General features: G+C 50.1%; 1 protein-coding gene across 1 annotated transcript in view; it reads right to left on the bottom strand.

Moving 5' to 3' along the window:
- The window catches only part of ATP10A (ATPase phospholipid transporting 10A (putative)), a 186,271-nt gene that overhangs the window by 78,369 nt on the left and 86,395 nt on the right, over window positions 1–21,507 (bottom strand). Inside the window, exon 3 of the mRNA XM_025390833.1 lies at window positions 20,913–21,117. Coding sequence (XP_025246618.1) covers window positions 20,913–21,117 — 205 coding nt within the window. The remainder of the gene's footprint in view (window positions 1–20,912; window positions 21,118–21,507) is intronic.

Raw genomic sequence — 21,507 nt, 5'->3', positions numbered from 1 at the left:
TCCCCACAGGGGCAGCTCCTAGTGGAGCTGTGAGAAGAGGGCCGAGGTCCTCCAGACCCCAGAATGGTAGATCCACCGAGAGCTTGCGCTAAGCGCCTGGAAAAGCCACAGACACTCAAGGCCAGCTGTGAAAGCAGCCAGGAGTGGGGCTGTACCCTGCAAAGCCACAAGGGTGGAGCTATCCAAGGCCGTGGTAGCCCACCTCTTGCATCAGTGTGACCTAGATGTGAGACATGGAGTCAAAAGAAGTCATTTTGGAACTTTAAGATTTAACGACTGCCCTATGGATTTTGGACTTGCATGGGGCCTGTAGCCCCTTTGTTTTAGCCAACCTCTCCCATTTGAAATGGCTGTATTTACCCAATATCTGTACCCCTATTGTTTCTAGGAGGTAACTAGTTTGCTTTTGATTTTATAGTCTCATAGGCAGAAGGGACTTGCTTCGTCTTGAGTGAGACTTTGGACTTGGACTTTTGGGTTAATGCTGGAATGAATTGAGACTTTGGGGGACTGTTGGAAAGGCATGGCTGTGTTTTGAAATGTGAGGACATGAGATTTGGGTGGGGTGGAATGATATGGTTTGGCTGTGTCTCCACCAAAATCTCATCTTGAATTGTAGCTCCCATAGTCCCCACATGTTGTGGGAGGGATCCAGTGGGGGGTAAATGACTCAGGCGTCGGTTTCCCTCATGCTGTTCTCGTGACAGTGAGTTCTCACGAGATCTGATGGTTTTATAAGGGCCTTTTCCCCCTTTTGCTTGGCACTGCTCCTTCCTGTCACCATGTAAAGAATGACGTGTTTACTTCCCCTTCAGCCACGATTGTAAGTTTCAAGAGGCCTCCCCAGCCATGCCAAACTGTGAGTCAATTAAACCTCTTTCCTTTCTTAATCACCCAGTCTTGGGTATGTTTTTATTAGCAGTCTGAGAGTGGACTAATACAGGAATGCACTGGCACAATCATGGCTCACTGCAGCCTCGATCTTCTGGGCTCAAGCAATCTTTCTGCCTCAGCGTCCCGAGTAGGTGGGACTACAGGAATGCACCACCACGCCCAGCAAATTCAAAAGAAAAATGTTCGTAGAGACGGTGTCTCACTGTGTTGCCAAGGCTGGTCTCAAACTCCTGGGCTCACGTGATCCTCCCGTCTTGGCCTCCCAAAGTGCTAGAATTACAGGCGTGAGTCACTGTGCCCAAGCCTATTTATTTATTATTTTAGAGACAGGGTCTCACTCTACGGTGTGGGCTAGTGTGTAATGGCACAATTGTAGTTCACTGCAAACCAGAACTCTTGGGCTCCAGGGATCCTCCAGCCTCAGCCTCCTAACCAGCTAGGATTTGGCATGTGGCACCATGCCCAGCTAATTTGTAAATTTTCTGCAGAGACAAGGTCTTGCTACGTTGCCCAGGCTGGTCTTCAACTCCTGTCCTCAAGTGATCCTCCCACCTTGGCCTCCCAAAGATTTGGGATTAAAGGCATGAGCCTGGCCAAATTATACATTTTAAATATGTGCGGTTTATTTTACGTCAGTCAGACCTCAATAAGGCTGTTTAAAAAATGAAAGAACGGCTACAGTTTTCAACCGATAATTAACTAACGATGCTTTTTTTCAAGTGGCACAAATTTTCCCAAACTTTTGATTTTCTGAAAGACTTTTACTGAGCAGCTAAAAACAACCAGTTAATGAACTGCCTGTCTTTAAGAAACTACTGTCATCTGACTTATCCAAGGCTATTTTCAACTTAGGGAAAGCGAAGCTTATTTTTGTAAGAAAATAATTGTTTCTCCACCTGCAATTCATTCTCGAGCAAAATTAACCTGCTGAGAATAAGGGTGTTATTTTACATCCCTAAATTGCTTGCCCATGGAATTCTTGAAATAAATTATTTTCAGTGGGACTGGGCATCCTTTTAATTCTAGATCACTAATGTAACATCCGCTCATCTGTTTGTCTTGAATATCAGCAACCAGTGAGTCCGACTCATCCCAGACGACAGCAGATGGCCAGGCCCCTCCCCCTGCATCCAGACTCACTTCCTCCTGGTGAAGATGGCTCTCCAGCACCCCTTCCAGCACTGGGCTCCCAGAAGGACGCCTCTGAGGCTTCCATGCACATGATTGTTAATTTTATGTGTCAACTTGAGTGGGCCACAGGGTGACCAGATTAAACATTGTTTCTGTGAATGTCTGTTCTCGCTCATTATTTGGGAAAGCTGGAGGAACACAGGCTGCAGGTTAATGAAGACCAGGACACAGCAAGACACTGATTCTGCGGTACCTGCTGTAAAATGATTCACTCCAGGAAGCACAGGATCAGTGCAAATAAGTGCTGTTAATAATTAACTACTTTGCAGATGAAAGCTGGCCAGCTATAAGCTCCTCCCCTGTAGATCAATCAATAGGCAATGGGAAAAAAGCATCCCTAAAATGATATCTATAGGAGAACACTGTTTATTTTATTCAGAGCTTTTCAAAAGTATACTGTTTGTAAAAGATAACCTCTCTGTGTCTTCTTTTAAGTGCCTTAATTAGTGAAGTATGAAAATATCAACTACGTCAGGAGAGCAAGATCACAGAAGCTGATCATCCCACTTGCATCCCAAACCGAGGACAATTAGAGAAGAATATGCCTAATTATGTCCAGGTGACACCCATGCAACACGGGGCTTCTCAGTCTCCAATGGGTACATCAATCCTCCAGGATCTTGTCAAAAATGCAGATCCTTGTCTAAATGGATCTGGGCGGGGCCTGGGACTCTGCATTTCTTAGAGGCAACGGGTGAGGCTGATGCTGTTACTCCACTGACCCGACAAAGACTTACGAAAACGAGGACTCCTGGGCAAAGAGCTTTCCAGCCTAAGATGCACGGTGCAGCGTGGGCTTCCAGGACTCAGGATGTTCCCTGCTGCAGGTGGCAGGTTTGAGTCCCCCAAAATGTATATGTTAAAACTTAGCCCTTAAAATGTATGTGTTTGAGTCCCCCATGGATATGTTAACCTAGTCCTTAATTTGATAGTATTTGAAGGTGGGTCCTTGGGAGGTGATTAGGGCATGAGGGTGGAACCTCATGAGTGGGATTAGTGCCCTTCTAAGAAGAGACACTCACTCGAAGCTCTGCCTCTCTCTCCGCCATGTGAGGACACAGAGAGAAGGGGGCTGTCTGCAGGTCAGGGAAGAGGGCCTTTGTCAGATGCCAGATCTATTGGCGCCTCAATCTTGTACTCCCAGCTTCCAGAACTGTCAGAAATAAATGTCTATTATTTATAAATGACCCAGTCTGTGGTCATTTAATTACAGTATTAGGAACAGACCAAGGTATTCCCTTTCCAACAATCTGAGCTATCCTTCACTTCTTCCCATCACCTGAAATGCAAAGGGTTATCACTCAGCCTATGATGCTAGAAACCGCAGAGGCTCCACCTTCGGCTTTAGGAGTGCCATAAGCTAAAAGCTCCAGCCTGCTAATGGCAGAGGGTAATTCTGACTTCTGTTATTGGGCCCGGGAAATGAGCACCATCGGGGCACTGAGACTGTAGGGAAAGGTAGGGAAATGCACTTCACTCTATTAAACCTCCCGGCTGAAGCGTCTGCCTGCTGAATGCTAGTGAGGAGGCAGGACACACACCAAACAGCATCAGGGCTTGCTTCTAGATGATTTTCTCCTTGAAGCCCAGACTTTAAACAGCCCTGATGTTTGAGGTCAAGGGTCTCTGGGGAGCACCAGCAGCCCTGCGGAGCCCTCGTGATGAAGTCAGCACAGCACACGGGGGGTGTTGTGTCTGCCTGGCACGGCCTGGTGGCTTCGTGGAGAGACTATGTTTAATGCCACTAGCATAGTAATCCAATATTCTCCACTCCTCTGTAGAATACCTGCCAATAACGACAACATGTGATCAAATAATTCCCTTTCAGCATCAGAACTTCCATTAGAAACACGTCTACCTGCCCCTGCCGCTGGTATCTCAGAAGCCTCCAGAATGTTCGGCGCCTGCCCCTGCCGCCGGTATCTCACAAGCCCCCCAGAACATTCGGCACCTGCCCCTGCCGCTGGTATCTCACAAGCCCCCCAGAATGTTCGGCACCTGCCCCTGCCGCTGGTGTCTCAGAAGCCTCCAGAACGTTCGGCGCCTGCCCCTGCCGCCGGTATCTCACAAGCCCCCCAGAACGTTCGGCGCCTGCCCCTGCCGCTGGTGTCTCAGAAGCCTCCAGAACGTTCGGCGCCTGCCCCTGCCGCCGGTGTCTCAGAAGCCTCCAGAACGTTCGGCGCCTGCCCCTGCCGCCGGTATCTCACAAGCCCTCCAGAACGTTCGGCGTGTCCAACTTGATCTGGTTTTCTGGCACCAAGAAAGCTCAGGTTAAAGTCAGAGACTCAGCGTTGAACACCCACATTCCAGAATTCTGCCCGTGTAGAGCCTCTGATGGTGTCACATCCCTCACTGCGGCTCTACAGCTGTCCCGCTCTTATGTGCAGGTGGGCAGGTCACTCCTGAAGTCCTGGGCAAGGAAGAGATCACTGAGACGCAGCTTCCTCCTTCCCAGAGCTCAGGCTGGAAGCTCCTGGCCCTGGACCGCCAATTCTCATCTAACACCCAAACTCTCCAGCCTCACCTTAATTCTTCCAGCTCTGCGGATTAGACAGAGGTATTGTATTCATCAGGTTCTTCTCACAGAAACACAAACCCTTTTCTCTACAACTTCACTCCTGGCGCCGGCCTTGCCTTTCCTCCAGGAGCCCGCCTTTCAATGAGAGCAGCAGCGGGGCAGCGCTGAGGATGGCCACCCTTTTGAGCACTCACCACCTGCCAGGTGCAGTGCAAAGGGCAGGCTAGAAGCACCTCTGACATCATTCCCATTTTGCAGATGTATTAGTTCGTATTCACATTGCTAATAAAGACATACCCGAAACTGGGAACAAAAAGAAGTTTAATTGGACTTACAGTTCCACACAGCTGGGAGGTCTCAGAATCACGGCACAAGGTGAAAGGCACTTCTTACATGGCCACGCCAAAAGAAAAATAAGGAAGAAGCAAAACTGGAAACCCCTAATAAACCCATCAGGTCTAGTGAGACTTATTCACTGTCACGAGAATAGCACAGGAAAGACCGGCCCCCCTGATTCAATTACCTCTCCCTGGGTCCCTCCCACAACACGTGAGGATTCTGGGAGATACAATTCAAGTTGAGATTTGGGTGGGGACAAACCGTATCAGCAGATATTGAAACTGAGGCCCAGAGAGGTCAAATGATGTTCCTGGATTATAAGCTAGTGAATGCAGGAGGCAGACCCCAAAGCTCACTCTCCATGCCACACTGTAGCCTGCCTGTATAATCAAGTGCCTCACTGCGCTGTAGTCAAGCCCTCAGACCCAACATCCTCGAGCCCCCGAATGCTCCACCAGCGTCTCCCTCCCGAGGCCCAGCCCAGCGGCCCACACCCCTCCTGAAACAGGGCTTCCCTCGGAGCCAGGAGAAGAAGTGAGGAGGGCAGGAAGCTCCACCAGCCTCTACTGTAATTGGATCTTCCTCCTGGCAGTTCTCGGTGACAAGAAAGGGCCATGTGGTATGCACACGCACTGACGAACCACGTGCTCAAACACTGCCTCCAGGCCCCAACCCAGCCGCTTCCATTGCAGCACCCTGAGCTCAGTGTCTGCGCCGCCTGCAAGCGCTCCTTGGGCCTCAGCAAAACGTCCTAGAACACAGCCAGGTGCCATGGGACTAGAGCTGCAGCTTGAGAAGGTGCCAGTCCCAAAAAACTCCTGAAAAACACTCTAATTGGGGTTTTGTCAATACTATAAACTAGTGGAACCCTTTCTAAAAACAAAAAACAAAACAACTTTAGTGGGTCCCACATAACTAAGTACATGGACATGCACTGGCAGACACAGACACATACACACACTTTGCCCTGCTTGGTTTCTTGGCATCAGCAGTTTCTTTAAAGAGGGCTGTTCTGCTACGTAGCGCATTACAGTCAGATGTGTGAGCAGCAATCAAATTCCCTTCTGCCTGTTCTGGTCTAGAGAGCCATTCCTTAACTTTACCATGGTGTTCAAAGGCGACACCCACCGCTGCAGGCTTTTCAGCCTGAGAGTGCCGAGGTTAGAACTTTTGGTGCATCATTCTGGCAGGTGCTGCAGCAGAATGTAGGGTTTCCTGCAGAGGGGAGATGGGTGGACACGCTGTGGCACCCCTAAGAAGGTGAAGGAGGTGCCACGCAAGGCTGCTGTCACCGGGTAGCAAAGAGGATGGGTAGAGGCTGCGCCACATCCCGGACAGTGAGTCTGCTGGGAGACCTGGATGAACTGGGGCTCAGGCAGAGAGGCATGGGGAGTGCTGTAAGAACAGGATCTGCAGCTCAACGCTGGGTTTGCAGCGCAGCCCCTCCTCTGACTGGCTGCATAGTAGGGTGAGCCCATTGACCCATCCAGACCTGGACCCCTTTATTTCTAATATAGGGAAGCGACTGTACTTATCTCAGGGTGGTGATTCTTAGTGCAGAAGAGCTTGGAGCACCCCAGTGCCTGGCCCACCCCACATCAAGGGAGTCAGAATGCAGGCGTAAGCCCAGGCCTTTGGGACTTCGAAAGCTCCTCGGAGGAATCCCACCTTGGCCAGTGAGACACTAAGGGGGTAAAAACTATGTGTGCTAGCTGCCTGTGCTAAGTGCCGGCAGATGTTCTCTGCGGCCGCTGCAGTGAGCAAGCACCCAGCTGGTCACCTCTCTGAAGCACTGCGCTGTAGACGGAGGTAGGTGTGCTCGCTGCAGTATGGGACCCTTGCGGGCCCTCTGTCTGAGACGCACCTAACACGCCAACCTGGATGGGTGCATGGGCAGGCACTGGGCGTCCCTGACCTGGGAGACACCGGGGTGAACATGAGGCCAAGGGGGTCCAAAGGGCGCACCAGGGCTGGCTCCCAAAGTCCCCTCACCCCTATGAGGCTGGTTCCTGGACTTGCACTGGTAGAATCTACAGGACTTGGCAGCTGGTGCTCTGCAATGGATGAGGGACAGCCAAGTCAGAGGGAACCCCAAGTGCTGGGCCAGCATGACGACGAAACGGCTGGACCATTCACAGGATACAGTCAGCACGTGACCAGCTGGGATGGAGGAAGGGTCAGTGGCTTGGGCCTCCCGAGCTGTGGGCTGGTGAGCGGCAGGGCTCCTGTACCACTACTCCTGTCACTATGGCTCACAGTCATTATTGGGGACTTTCTGTGAAAGATGTAATCGGAGAAAAAATGGCGTTGTCTGTTTAAAAGAAAAGCAGCGTTTCCTAATTCCTTCTACTCACAAGTGTGGACTGAGAGGCAAAGGTCCTCGCTGGGGACTGGACTCCCATCCTGTCCACTCCAAGTGCTTCAACCCCAGGTCCAGGTCCGGCCTTGTGTTTCCAATTTCTGATTGACTCTCAGTAGAGCTCTCTCTCTGTATTTATTTTATTTTATTATTATTTTTTTTGAGACAGGGTATCACTCTGCCATCCAGGCTGGAGTGCAATGGCATAATCTCGGCTTACTGCAGCCTTAACTTCCCAGGCTCAAGCGATCCTCGCACCTCACCTGCCCAGGTAGCTGGGCTATTTTTTTTTTTTTTTTTTTTGGTAGCAATAGGGTCTCAATGTGTTGTTCAGGCTGGTCTCAAACTCCTGGGTTTATGTGGCCCTCCCGCCTTGGCCTCCCAAAGTGCTGGGATTCTAGGTGTGAACCTCCATGCATGGTAGAGCCCTCTTTTCACTACTGGTGTAAAACAAGTCTGGATTACTTTTATAATGTTAAACAAGCAGGGAACAGGAAAAACACTATGTATTGCTTCCAGTGGAAAATTATGTCTTCCTCGAAGGAAATGCTAAGAACTTTTAAAGGAGATTTTAGTTAAGGGTTGAAAGGTTTTCCGTCACTATTTCTTTTTTCTTTTTTTTTTTTTTTTGAGACGGAGTCTTGCTCTGCCGCCCAGGCTGGAGTGCAGTGACCGTATCTCGGCTCACTGCAAGCTCCGCCTCCCGGGTTCACGCCATTCTCCTGCCTCAGCCTCCTGAGTAGCTGGGATTACAGGCGCCACCAGCACGCCTGGCTAGTTTTTGTATTTTTTAGTAGAGACGGGGTTTCACCGTGTTAGCCAGGAGGGTCTCGATCTCCTGACCTCGTGATCCACCCGTCTCGGCCTCCCAAAGTGCTGGGATTACAGGTGTGAGCCACCGCGCCTGGCCTTCCCTCACTATTTCTAAAGGAAATGTTTAGTAGAGTTTCTGTCCTGACACTGCTCATTAACGCCTTGACTCTCACACACACGTGCATGCACACACACTTCAATGCTGAAACACACTCCTATCAGATTTTTGAAGCCTGCCCCGTAGTAAAATCCTCATTCCTTTTGATCCACCGTCGTCCACAGAGCTTTTACTTTTACATGCATGTAGGCTGGGTGCGGTGGCTCACGCCTGTAATCCCAGCACTTTGGGAGGCTGAGGCGGATGGATCACAAGGTCAGGAGTTCAAGACCACCCTGGCCAACGTGGTGAAACCTCGTCTCTACTAAAAATACAAAAACATTAGCTGGGGGTGGTGGCAGGTGCCTGTAATCCCAGCTACTCAGGAGGCTGAGGCAGAGAATTGCTTGAACCCAGGAGGCAGAGGTTGCAGTGAGCTGAGATGGCGCCACTGCACTCCAGCCTGGGTGACAAAGTAAGACTCTGTCTCAAAAAAAAAAAAAGGACATGCATATACTAACCACAACCATCAGCTTCCTTGAAGGCTGCAGCCAGCCAGCCGGGGAAGTGGCCATCCTGCCCCAGTGCCTCAGCCTTCAGCTAACTTTCTGGAGCTGCAGTTTCTAGCTGTAGGTTCATCACGAGAAAGCATTTTCCTCTTCCTGACAGTGGAAAGAACTGGGATGCAGTGAAATGGATTGATCTGAGGTGATCAGCATGGTGACGCCACCATCCAGGAATGGCGGTTACTTTCACTCTGAACCTGCACTGCGAGCGGTCGAATTCTACCCTCCCCAGATTCATGTGTTCAAATCCTAACCCTGGATACCTCAGACTGTGCCCTGATTTGAAGACAGTTTTTACAGAAGTAATAAGGGTTAAATGAGGTGACTAAGGTGGGCCCTGATCCAACAGGACTGGTGTCCTTAAAGAAGAGATCAGAACACAGACATACACAGAGGGACGACCACCTGCAAGCCCAGGACAGAGGCCTCAAGTAAACCAACCCTGTCGGCACCTTGATCTCAGACTTCCAGACTCCAGAACTATGAGAAAATAAATTTCTGTGGTTTAAGCTGCCCAATCCATGGCACTTTGTTATGGCAGCCCAAGCCAACTATGAGGTACGCATTTAAAACACGACCCGGGCGAGGCGGAGAGGGGCCCCACCCATGTTTTCAGCCGTCCCTGCCTGTGGATTTCAGCCAGGACACCCCCCAGGGCTTGAAGCTGAGACTTCGTTTGGTGTCCGCATTCATGGACTCCTGCAGACTAAAACCTCAAGCGAGCAGAGATGACCCCAAATTGCTGGGTGGGTCCCAAGGACACAGAGCCATCACGGGGTGGTCCCTTCCTCCTCGCCCAGACACAAAGCCTACCTTTCTTTTTGGTTCCTCAGGAGACTTCCATGCTGGGGTGGAAAGGTGAGTTTCCGAGTGCCAGACCCAGCAGGAATGGCTGTTGCTCCTGGCTGCAGTGATTTGGGGTCACGGGGCCATGTGTTCTCTGGGGAGTGGAACACCAGCCTGACTGTCACGGCTCAGGGACACGTCTTGCCCTGTGCACCAAGCTGCCACCACTGCAGGCCTGTGTCCTTATTGGATGAGAGGCAGATCCCCTAATGTGACCTACAGGAACCAGGGACTTAAGAATTCCCTTCCCCCAACACGTGCAGGCCAGCGAGTACAGGTGGGCAGCCAAACACTGCATTTACAGCATACATTTTCAAAACCTTCCAGCCCATCAAATCGACCTACGCGTGCCAGTGCCTGGGATGTCAGAAATGCCGCATGCCGCATGTCTGGAGCATCCACCACCAACGTGTGCCAGTGCCTGGGATGTCAGAAATGCCCCATGCCACATGTCTGGAGCACCCACCACTAATACTAACAGCAGGAGTTCAATTCGGAGGTGCAGAAATATTCTCGGCCACCTGTGATTCCTTCCTGACTGGACCACAGCTGCGATTGGCCCAGCCCAGCCCAATCAGCCTGAGCTGTGACAGCAGTGGTGATGCTGCCCTGCGGAGATGGCCCTGAGGGGCTTCATAGCCAGGCCCTGTGCCCCAGCTGTCGGCCGCGAACCTGGCCCACCACTCACTTGGGCCCCGGCCAGCCAAGGGGCTGACTCCCTCTGAGTCTCAGTGGCTCCTTTGCTAAATGGGAGTAATAACAGCACCTTCTCAGAGCTGCCAAGAGAACTAAATGAACGAGGGCCTGACACACTCGAGTGCCCAGTGTCAGCTGGCACTGTTACGCAGCCAGGAGAAGGGAGTAGTGGGGGTCGTCACTCTCACCAGAGGGTTGCAAAGGAAAATAATAAATCTCAGGACCCCAAACTTACGCCCAGAGGTGGATGGAGTCAGGCAACACACTGTTCCAGATGAACGGCTGTCACTGGCATTACGCATCATCCAACGCCCCAGGGACAGGAAAGAGGCATTTCTGCAGGGCTGCCCTGCAGGGCAAACCCACCTGACAGCAATACCTCCAGCCTGCCCTGCAGGTGACTGCATGGCAGATGTGCCTGTGTGTATGTGCTGAGCTAGGACATCTGGGCGTGGCCAACCCAGAGATTTGTTCCTCGTCTGTGATAAGCATCTGAGCCCCCACCTGTCCTGTGGAACTCGGGCCGCACAGGGGGTTGAGGCCCTGAATTTCGGGTAAAATGAAGGCTTCCAGGTGGAGGTCTTTCAGGCGAGGGTATTAGGTGAAAATGCTGTAGAAAGTGCATGCTGTGATAAGCGGTAGTGGTTTTCCTGTTCAGCCTGTCACCACCGGACTCTCTCACCTCTGTGTAAGCCCCTAATCAAACCCCGTGTCACACTTCCTGGCTCTGGGTCTCTCCTTCCGCCTCTTGGACCTGTGCCTTCCCAACTGAGGTTAACAGGGGTGCAGCACAACATGCCCGACAAGATCACACATGAGGACACTGTTTGCTGGCCACCCATAAACAAACACGCGCCAGTCATAACATGAAGAGCCCGGCACGGCAGCTCACGCCGGTCATCTCAGCACTTTGAGAGGCTAACACAGGAGGACTGCTTGAGCCCAGGAGTTCAAGACAAACCTGAACAACATAGTGAGACCTTCCTATCTCTATAAAAAATAAAAAGAAAAAACGTTAGGTCTGCGATCTCAGTCTAGCTTCTAAAACTAAAGTCTGTTGGATTCCACATTAGTAATGTCCACTACAAGCTTATCTTCCCAGGTGCAGAACAAAGACAAAGCTCCTTCCTCCACCCACCCAGAGATGTCCGCATAACTGACTCTGTGCTCTCTGTTTCTCTTCACACATTCACTTTGTCTGATGGAAAAATGTGGATTTACTGAACACCAACTGAAGTCTCAAAGGCAAGTGACCATTCCCTGGCTGCTGTCTGCCCCTCTTCCTGCGTGCCTCCTCCTGCTTTAAGGAAATGTATGAATACTACACCTCTTGAAAACCCCCCCTATTTTTTTTTTGACACAGAGTCTTACTCTGTCACACAGGCTGGAGTGCAGTGGCATGATCTCAGCTCACTGCAACCACCTCTGCCTCCTGGATTTAAGCTATTCTCCTGCCACAGCCTCCCGAGGAGCTGGAATTATAGGCGCCCACCACCACGCCCGGCTAATTTTTGTATTTTAGTACAGACGGAGTTTCACCATGTTGGCCAGGCTGGTCTCGAATTCCTGATCTTAGGTGATCCACCTGCCTCGGCCCCCCAAAGTGCCGGGATGACAGGCGTGAGCCACCACGCCTGGCCTAAAAATCTCTTCAGAAAGCAGCCACAGGTGTCTGTGGTTCCTATTTTACCGGGACACATCCTAAACCTGGCTTAACAAACCTCAATTGATTGATACTTCTGCCTCAGTCACTCATTTCAGTCATCAGGGGTTACTGGCTTTCTGAACACTGACTCAGAACCACCCCAATTCCAGGTTCTGGGCTGGGGCTGAATCTCTGGTCCACAGGCGACTTGCAGAAAACGTAGGGCTCTCTCCTCCCAAAGTGCCCCACCCACCCACCAGGCCCTGACGGCTCTGATGCTTGCAACAGTCTGATCTCAGCTTCGGAACCTGACTTTGCACCCGAGACCTTTCCGTGCCCACTTTTAGCCTTAAAACAACACTCAAAATCCCCGAGGGTGGTTTCCGTGGCCCGTGCAGGCTCGCTGGGCCGAGGTGGAGCTGTCAGCCTCAGAGTCTGTCCTCGCAGAATTTCCTGCCTGGTGGTCAAGGCTCCTGAATGCTTGATAAAGGCCGGATGAGCAAACCAGCTATTTGAAGTTTTGTCCAAAACAAACCTAGATCCATAGTGCTTTGAAGTTGGCCTTCTTTACCACACCAATGAAAGGGCTTGTTTCTCGCCAAGGGCTGGTGCCAGTGCGGCAAAGGTCAGTTGTGACAGGTGAGTGGAACGACCCTGAAGCTCTGGCCCAATTCCTAACCTTGAATCCCCCGGCATGCACCTAACCCCCCACTCTCCGCAACGCCAGGGAAGACGGCTCACCACCAGCAATGATACCCACATTTCTTGTCCTTTTACAGTTTTGGGGGGTGGGGAACATAAGACATTCGGACAGACACACTACTGAAAAGGGCTTTGTAAAAACTGACAAACTAAAGAAGTTTGCCTTAGGCCTGATCTCAGCTTGTTGAAAAGTCTCACTGGGGTTCATGAAGTCATTTCCTTGGCACACGGACTATTCATTAGCAACGGTGAAAAAGCCTTGAATTAATTTCAACATTAAACGCAACTGAGATGTCAGGAAGCCCAGTTGCATCCACATCCCAGGAGGTAACAGTGTTTTCTGAAGTCGAGTTCTTGCTTTCTTTAAAGGTCGATTCCCTTTTAAGTTCTGGTTTACGTGACTATATGAAACTGCAAATGTGCCCATGAATCTCTGCTGCTGTGGACGGGTGAAACTCTGAGGAAGCCCTAACACCACAGTGAGAACCAAGATACAGCCTTCCACTGGAGGAGCACACGCAAACCGAAAGCGTGGCATAGGCTGAACGAGCGAAGCCGGCTCCTACCATTTCACAACACGAGGGTAACTCACATGTCTGCGGAGGCCAGGGGGTGCCGATGGGTCTTGTGTTGTGCTCTGCGGACGCAAGGACGTTCCCTCTTGTTGTAAGCCGTGCTCACAAAACAAGCAGAAGGGAAATGACACACAGCACAGGGCCTCCACCAAGGGACGAAGGTTCCAGAGTCCAGTCAGCAGAGGTGGATCACGTGGGCACCCCTCACCTAATGCATGGGCTCACAGCAGGTCCTCAACAGCGAGACTGGAAAGTCCAGATTCCCCAGGGGAGCACTCTCTTCAGAGCAATCCACCTCTACAACACTCTATCTCAGCCCGGGAGGGAACGTTTATCCTCTCCTACATTTAGAGATAATAGAAAGTGATAACCTAATAAAGCAAAACCACTTCATTTTGCTTTCTTCTTTGCACACTCTTGCACTTACTTGCACACTCACTTGCAAGAATGTTTGCACTCACACCTGTCTGCATACACACTCACACAAACACACACACCTAAACATCCACACACACACACACACACTCACACTCACTCATGAGGAGACGCTTACTGTTTGTTAACTAAAGTCAGTCTCACATTGTCAGCTCTTCCCACTGGTAAGGAAATCCCTGCTCCAGAAACACACATACACACAGAGAAAGTTTCAAACCCTTTGCAATTACTGATGCAATTAAACTGCATTTAGGAAAACTGGAAATTGTATTAAATTCCCCCCCTTTTTTTTAACAGTGAAAATATAGTCAAAGAGAAAAAAGGCATTTCACATTATATGCTGCCTTGAACAGAATTAAAACATCTTACTGCTTTGGTTGTCTTTTTACTTCTGGAATAAGAAATCATTTCCAGTCACACAAAACTTTTTAAGTTTCCACACAATATAATAAGATCTTTTTGGATAAATATTTCAGACTAGTCATATTATCATCAACTTCATGGCATTAATGTATTCATTTAGATCAGAGGTCTGGGCGCGGTGGCTCACGCTGGTAATGCCAGCACTTTGGGAGGCCGAGATGGGAGGCCAAGATGGGTAGATCACCTGAGGTCGGGAGTTTGAGACCAGCCTGACCAAGATGGAGAAACCCCATCTCGACTAAAAATACAAAATTAGCTGGGAGTGGTGGTGCATGCCTGTAATCCCAGCCACTTGGAAGGCTGAGGCAGGAGAATCACTTGAACCCGGGAGGCAGAGAGGTTGCAGTGAGCCGAGATCGCACCATTGCACTCCAGTCTGGGCAACAAGAGCAAAACTCCACCTCAAAAAAAAAAAAAAAAAGATCAGAGTGCTGGTGCTGTACTCTCTGTACATGGTGATTGAATAGACTATAAATTAAAGGCAAAGAATCCATTGTGAAGTCACCAGAAATAAAAACAAAAATCTTAGGACCAAACTTACATTGCCATGAAATAAACACATTTAATATGAGAAAACATGGTATGTCTCAAGTAATCATATTACCTACCAAACTGAATTTCTTTGAATATCCACACTTGCTGGAATTAAAAATTTAATCTAAATAAAGTTATTGTATTGTCAAAGTCATTTATTTCTGTCTTTCCTGTTACCAGATTTAATGTCCTTCAAGAAAATTATGAGATTGTTAAATTTAAAAACAAAAATGTCTCAGTACAATTTATGAGCTCGTTGACTATCCTTCAACACGTAAGAGAAAAACATGTAAGCCTCTTCGTAAAGGCTTAAAATTGATCGATCTAATTAACACACCCAGGTAGGTGTCTTTGTTTTCCACTTCGATGACAGATTATCCTGCCTCCTTCAATCCCATGGCCAATGTAGCTAAATTTCATTAAAGACTAACAACTTGAAAAGCTCAGGGAAAAGAGACTTGGGTATGAAAACTACCTTGCAAATTGTACTTTTTCACTTCTAGTTTTCCTGTGATTCCAAAAACAATTTTGGAAGCATGTGTAGGTAGCAGTTTTTAAAAAAAAATATTTTGTCTTCTACATATTTGGACTTTTAGAGTCATTTTCTAAGCTTCCGAATTCTGTCAAGTAACTTGGGGCAGGACTGACTCTCCTCCGTGAAGAAAACTGTGCCGAGTCACAGCCTGAATACACCGGGCCCCCAGAGACTGGTCACAGGGTATTCACAAAGTAGAGGGGAAGCTCTGGCTCCGCCTTGGCATCACGCAGACCTGACTGTGAGGGTACGTGTTTAATAGTAGTGTTTGTCCAGCCTAGGAAGTTTCCACGCTCCTTTCATCTTTCTTCCTTATTTGGAACATACACCAGTGTGCACAGACACACGTGCACACATTGCGCAGGCCTGGGAAGAATCAGCAGCAGATCTTCCTGCAAGCCTGACAATGACTGCTCCCCACAGCGCTGCACAGAGCACGTGGGTGTGGCTGGGACTGTGGGCACTAATCCAAACAGGTCCACCCAAGAGACAAACTTGGAAACTATTTTCTCAGTAAATTAACCCACACGGAAGTCACCTCTGGGACGGCTCTTCTCGACTGACGTGTCCTCTGGGTCTGGACTCTCCAGCTGTTCTCAAGCAGGCTGGCCCTGTCCCCGCCTCACCCCGGCTGAAATTCCAACACTCATCTGACATTTCATATCCCTGTTTCTCGTCTACAGTGAGCACCGAAGACTTCAACCATCTATCTAACTTTTCACCCAGATCATGTAAGCGCCATGAGGGGAAAGATGCTCCCAGTTTTCATCAATGCCCCTCCTAAAATGGGGTTAGAATAAATGTTCAATACATATATTAATAAATGCTCAATACATATATTAACAAATGCTCAATACATATCTGCTGAATGAATTAAAACTTACAAAAATGAGTCTTTGAAAACACTGAGTTTTATATAAAATTATCAGTCTAGGGATCTCCGAGTTCTGCAGAAATGACAAATGTTACAGATGAACTAGAAACTGCTACCCACAGAATGTCTGAACGTATGCACCTTCGTGGCAGGGCTGCAGGGCTGTACGAATGTGCGGGTGACAGAGAACAGACACCCCACGCAAAGCGGAGGCACCCGCTCTGAATCCACACTGGTGGACGGGGTGGGGGAGGGGAGGCACCTTGGGAGAATCTCCTGACTTCACTTTTTCTGTTTCTCATCTATAAAATGGTATGATAATCATTATCTCACAAGATTTATACTTAAAACTCTGTGAAACTGTGTTTAAAAATGTTTGCTCTACTACAGTTGTGGGAGATATAGCAGGCCTGGCACGCAGGAGGTTAACCAAATGTGAGTCGTTGCCTGAGAGTGTGATGCTCCACACAGGGGCCTCTCTCAATTCTTGGATAACATCCATTCAACTCCAACCTTTACATCAAATCTTTACGTCTGCAGATCTCTGTTTCTTTTTCCAGAGGTGACACAGCTGGGTGATTTAAGGTCCTGGAGCCATCAGCCCGGTGTCCAGGCCTCATCTTCAGATTCTGGGGTCTGGGTGGGCCATGCCTTCAGGCTTTTGTTGTAGCCCCTCAACACTGCACTTTTTCCAGTGCTCTTCATAAATACAACCCTATTCCACCTCTGGGGCATCTTCTGACCGACATCATTCCCTGTGGTGCCTGGCACCTGAGACCTCTCCATCCTGGTCCTCAGAGTGAGTTTCAAGCTCCTCTTTGTAGAACCTCCCTTGACCTCTCAGATGGCCCTAAACCCCTAACAAAAGCCTCCTGGACTCATCGCACTGCTCCGTACTGGGCATCGCTGGTGAATAGGCCTGAGTCCTGCAGGTATTGGTCCTGTGGCTGGTCTTCAGGTGGGGTGTGTGTGCGTGTGTGTGCATGCGTGCATGCGTGCGTGCGTGCGTGTATACCCATTCCGCACTGCCCACCCCCTCCACGTTTCTCCAGGGCTTGGCCTGCTCCACTCTTTCCCCACCTCTCAGTCTGGGGTACCCAGGACATGTTCCTGCAGACAACATGGGCCATCTCGAGCCTAGGCTGCTGCTCCATGCACCCTCTCAAAGGTGGGGCTCCGCGGCGCTGCTGTCCAGAGAGCTGCCACCAGTCTTCATCCACTGCAGCGAGGGCCTGGCTCCAGCAGTGTCCAGGGACCAACAGCCCCTGGCATCTAGCAAGCTCCCATGCTTGGCACCTCCCTGGCAATGGCCTCCCTGGCCCCCAAGGGAAGGCTTCCAGCAGGTTCCACCAGTGAAGCCCCTAAGTACCTTTTCTGCCATCCCCCAATTTGAGGCTGTGGCCGCTGCCATGGGTCAGGGGTTGGGAGGGCGCTATGAGTAGGAGAACACGTCTGTCTCAGAGCCAGGGGCAGTGGCTGTCCCTTCATCAGCTATTCCCCATATACATATATATTCGAGACAGAGATAGGGGCCCTGTCCCCCAGGCTGGAGTGCAGTGGCGTGATCACAGCTCACCACAACATCAAACTTCTGGTTCAAACCATCCTTCCCACTCAATCTCTTAAGCAGCTAGGACCACAGCTGCACACCACAATATCTGCCTATTTTGTTTTTGTTTTTTGTTTTGAGATGGGGTTTCCCTGTGTTGCCCAGGCTGGTCCGGAATTCCTGGCCTCACACAATCCTCCTGTCTCAGCCTCCCAAAGTGCTGGGATTATGGGCGTGAGCCACTGTTCCTGACTCCTATATTCTTCAGAGTCCTCTTTACTTCTTATTTATTTATTTTTTAAAGATAACAGCTTTATTGAGATATAATTCACTTATCATTACTTCTTACAACTCAATCCTCAACTAAGAATTCTTCACATTAGGCTTTCCCTGATTGAATCATGTGTGGTTTCTGTCTCCTGATTGGACCCTGCTGGATACACCAAGTTCCTGCATTAATGCCACTTCTAATTTAAGTGATTTGCAAAAGGGCTCCCACATCCAACTGACCATTCATTAAACCGGTAAAATATTATATTGTATTTCACATAAGTCAGTATACAGATTATTACCAGTTCTTAACCTGTCCGAGACAAGCTAACTCGATATTATAAAAAAACTAATTGAAACACAGAGTACTTAAATGTTCTTGGCATTTGTGGTTTGTCAATTGCTGGGGTTTAAAAGTCAGAGACTTGCTTCCTTTATTTTCAGTGGGGTGGTTCATAGATTTCAGAATGTAATGCATAAATGGGAATTTGGATACCAAAAAAAATGTCTTTGGACCTTTAGGGAAAGAGGAAAAAAAAAACACCCAAAAACCAGAAAGTGGGGGAAAAAAGGTAATTGGGACCAGAATGTGCATGCAAGTAAAGAATTCTGGTGCTAATAATACAATTTTTAAAAAACCTTCAGAATTGTTTAGGCTGTTAATTTGGCCATTTTGACCAGATCACGGCTCAAAGCTACTTCCTCGGATTCCCGGGGCCCTGAGAAGGGTGACGTAGATGTGTCTGTCTGCAGCCATCCTCGAGTTTTAAACATCCAACTTGTAAGCAGCTCATTTCTATAAAGCACCACTGAGCTATGAAGTGCTGTGGTTATTGTTTGGGAAAAAAGCGGGCGGGGGAGGATTGTAGATATGACTGGGTTCAGAAGTTGAAGATCAGAAGATAGGAAATGGGCAAGTTCTTTTTTTTTTTTTTTTTTTAAGATGGAGTCTCACTCTGTCACCCAGGCTAGAGTGCAGTGGTGTGATCTCGGCTCCCTCCGCCTCCCGGGTTCAAGCGATTCTCCTGCCTCAGCCTCCCGAGTAGCTGAGACTACAGGCATGCGCCACCACGCCCAGCTAATTTTTGTATTTTTTACTAGAGATGGGGTTTCATCATGTTGGCCAGGATGGTCTTGAACTCCTGACCTCAAGTGATCCACCTGCCTCAGCCTCCCAAAGTGCTGGGATTACACGCGTGAGCCACCGCGCCCAGTAGAGGAAGTCATTCTTGAGAGTTAATCAAGGAGCTCTGTCTGTGGCGTTCCCCTACCCGCCACGCCAAGCATGCATGCCCCACCCTCCAGTGCTTCAATTCTGCAGTATTTTCCACCTTGTGTGAGGTTTCACCAGTTAGATACTCATCTGCATTTGTTTAAGTGGCTCTCATCCTCTGTGCACACGGGCTGCCCCTTTCAGAGGTGATGTTTGAGCTGTCAGCCCTCTGCCTGCCCCTAAGTCTAGCTTGGACCTCGGGAACTGAGGGGGGGTGCCGTCCCTGGTTGATGTCAGCGTGAGTTCACATCCCTGCAGAGGAGACGGGGCAGGTCTAGGGGAGAAGCTGAGAGTGAGGCCAGCTCACGCCCATGACTTACTGAAGACAGCGGGGGTTGGGGGTGCGGGGTAGGGGGTGGGGGCGGGGAGCACGAGGGCTGGGGCGAGGGGGTGGCAGTGGATGGGGCCCTCACTTATCACGAAACCCTGGAGCGCAGTCATGGAGAAGCCAGGCGCTGCCGGGCTGTGCCTCGAGGGTCCCTAACTCTTTCACCAGCTCTCCTGATCTAAATGAGATCACTCCATTAACAACAAAAAAATACTATTTTAAATTTTTATGTCTGCGTTGCCTTATTCCAAAAAGATTTGAGGCAGTTCACAAAAATACACTTGGCATAAAAGAAGGTAAAAAGAAAAAAAGTAGATGAGGAAGTCATGGCGGAAGTCAGCACGGGTGGAACACTCAGGCAGATGCTCGTGCGGCAGTGACACCTGCCGCAGGTGGGCTGGGCGGGCGAGGCGCGGAGTACCTGGTCTGCTGCAAGTGTGTCAGGCGTCTCCCCTTGTGACGGTGGCCGGGGGCATCTAGAGCGGAGGCAGGGATGCTAGAGCCCCCCACGATCCTGCCCAGCCGATCGCTCACCCCCCACTCCCTACAGTGCCCTCGCTGAGGTCCACAGAGGGCAGAGCCCACTGCCCCAGGGAAGCCCGATGGGCTGGTGCTGAGGCCGATGCGGGAGGGCACTGCCTGATAGAGGAGGAAAACCCCAGCGGCGTCCTCCCTGTGAACCAGAGGCCGGCTTCCCCACCCTTCAAGGCCAGAGCAGGGCTGGGAGAAGGGGGCTCGGGGGGAGAAGGGGGCTCGGGAGGAGAAGGCTCGGGCCAGGCCCATTTCCTTCTAGGGTCTTCCTGATGTCTGAGGGCTCCTGCCCTGTCAGTTCACCTGGCATTAGCACCTCGCATCCCGGGACAGACCTGGTGAGTACGGCCCTTTCTCCCCGGGGCAGGGACAGAGGTTGGGCAGCCCCACGGAGTTGGTGTGTGAGTGCAGCTGTCAGATCTGTTTCCCTCCAGCCTCTCACCCCTCACCCTGCTGCACGGTGGCCGGGGCACACCAGAGGCAGGATTCAGCTACGAAGACCTGGCGCTGAACCCAAACACCCTCGAGGAGAAAATGTTCCTGAGTATCCTGGTGGGGACAGGCCGTGACTCCTGCTGTGTTGCCATTTAGTGAACCGGTGAAACTGCTAGGTACGTGTTGACCATCAGCTGGTCATAAATGGTCCTTGTAACTTTACAGGAACAAATAACATTCTGAGAAACTTAGACATGCACAAGGGAAATCAGTCAGAAAAACTGAGTCCTGCTTCCCACAGTCACAGGCAGGTCGTGGGCTCAGGTAGGTCAGGGTTCCTCTCGGACCCTCAGACTCATCTACTAGGGAAAACAACCTGGTCTGACAGAGAGGAAAATGCAGGTGCTCTGAGCCCCGGAAGGCTGCCACGGGGACGCTGTGTGGCTGCGATGCCTGCGAGGCCCTGGAAACGTGGGTCACTTACAAGCTCCGAGAAGCCGCGGACCACCTGCCGCCGCTTCAGGTTGGTCTCTCCGTCCAGGTTGGCGGTCTCGATGTGGCACAGCCCGTCGGGGTCACTGGAGGAGAGCAGCAGAATGTCCGCGGGGAAGATTTCGTTGCAGCGAAGACGCACAAAGTCTCCCACGTGGATTTCTTTCCAGAATCGGTTCACGTACTTTTTTTCTTCCCTGGAAAACAGACTTTGATTAATGAAACTCACGAGACATCGGTCATGGCTGGATCTGGGTGATGGGCACGTGGGGCTCATGTGGCAATTCTTTCTACTTTTGCATAGGCTGAAAATTTTAATAATAAACAGGTGTTTTAAAAAGAATATGTGACCGGGTGTGGTGGCTCACGCCTGTAATTTGAGAGACCGCACTTTGAGAGACCAAGGCGGGCAGGTCATGAGATCAAGAGTTTGAGACCAGCCTGACCAACATGGCAAAACTCCGTCTCTACTAAAAATACAAAAATTAGCTGAGTGTGGTGGTGCGTGCCTGTAATCCCAGCTACTCAGGAGGCTGAGGCAGGAGAATCACTTGAACCTGGGAGGCGGAGGTTGCAGTGAGCTGAAA

The sequence above is a fragment of the Theropithecus gelada genome, chromosome 7a (assembly GCF_003255815.1).
Source record: "Theropithecus gelada isolate Dixy chromosome 7a, Tgel_1.0, whole genome shotgun sequence".
Taxonomy (NCBI): Eukaryota; Metazoa; Chordata; class Mammalia; order Primates; family Cercopithecidae; genus Theropithecus; species Theropithecus gelada.
Note: the sequence above shows the minus strand (reverse complement) of the source record. Positions and strands in the feature narration are given on the sequence as shown.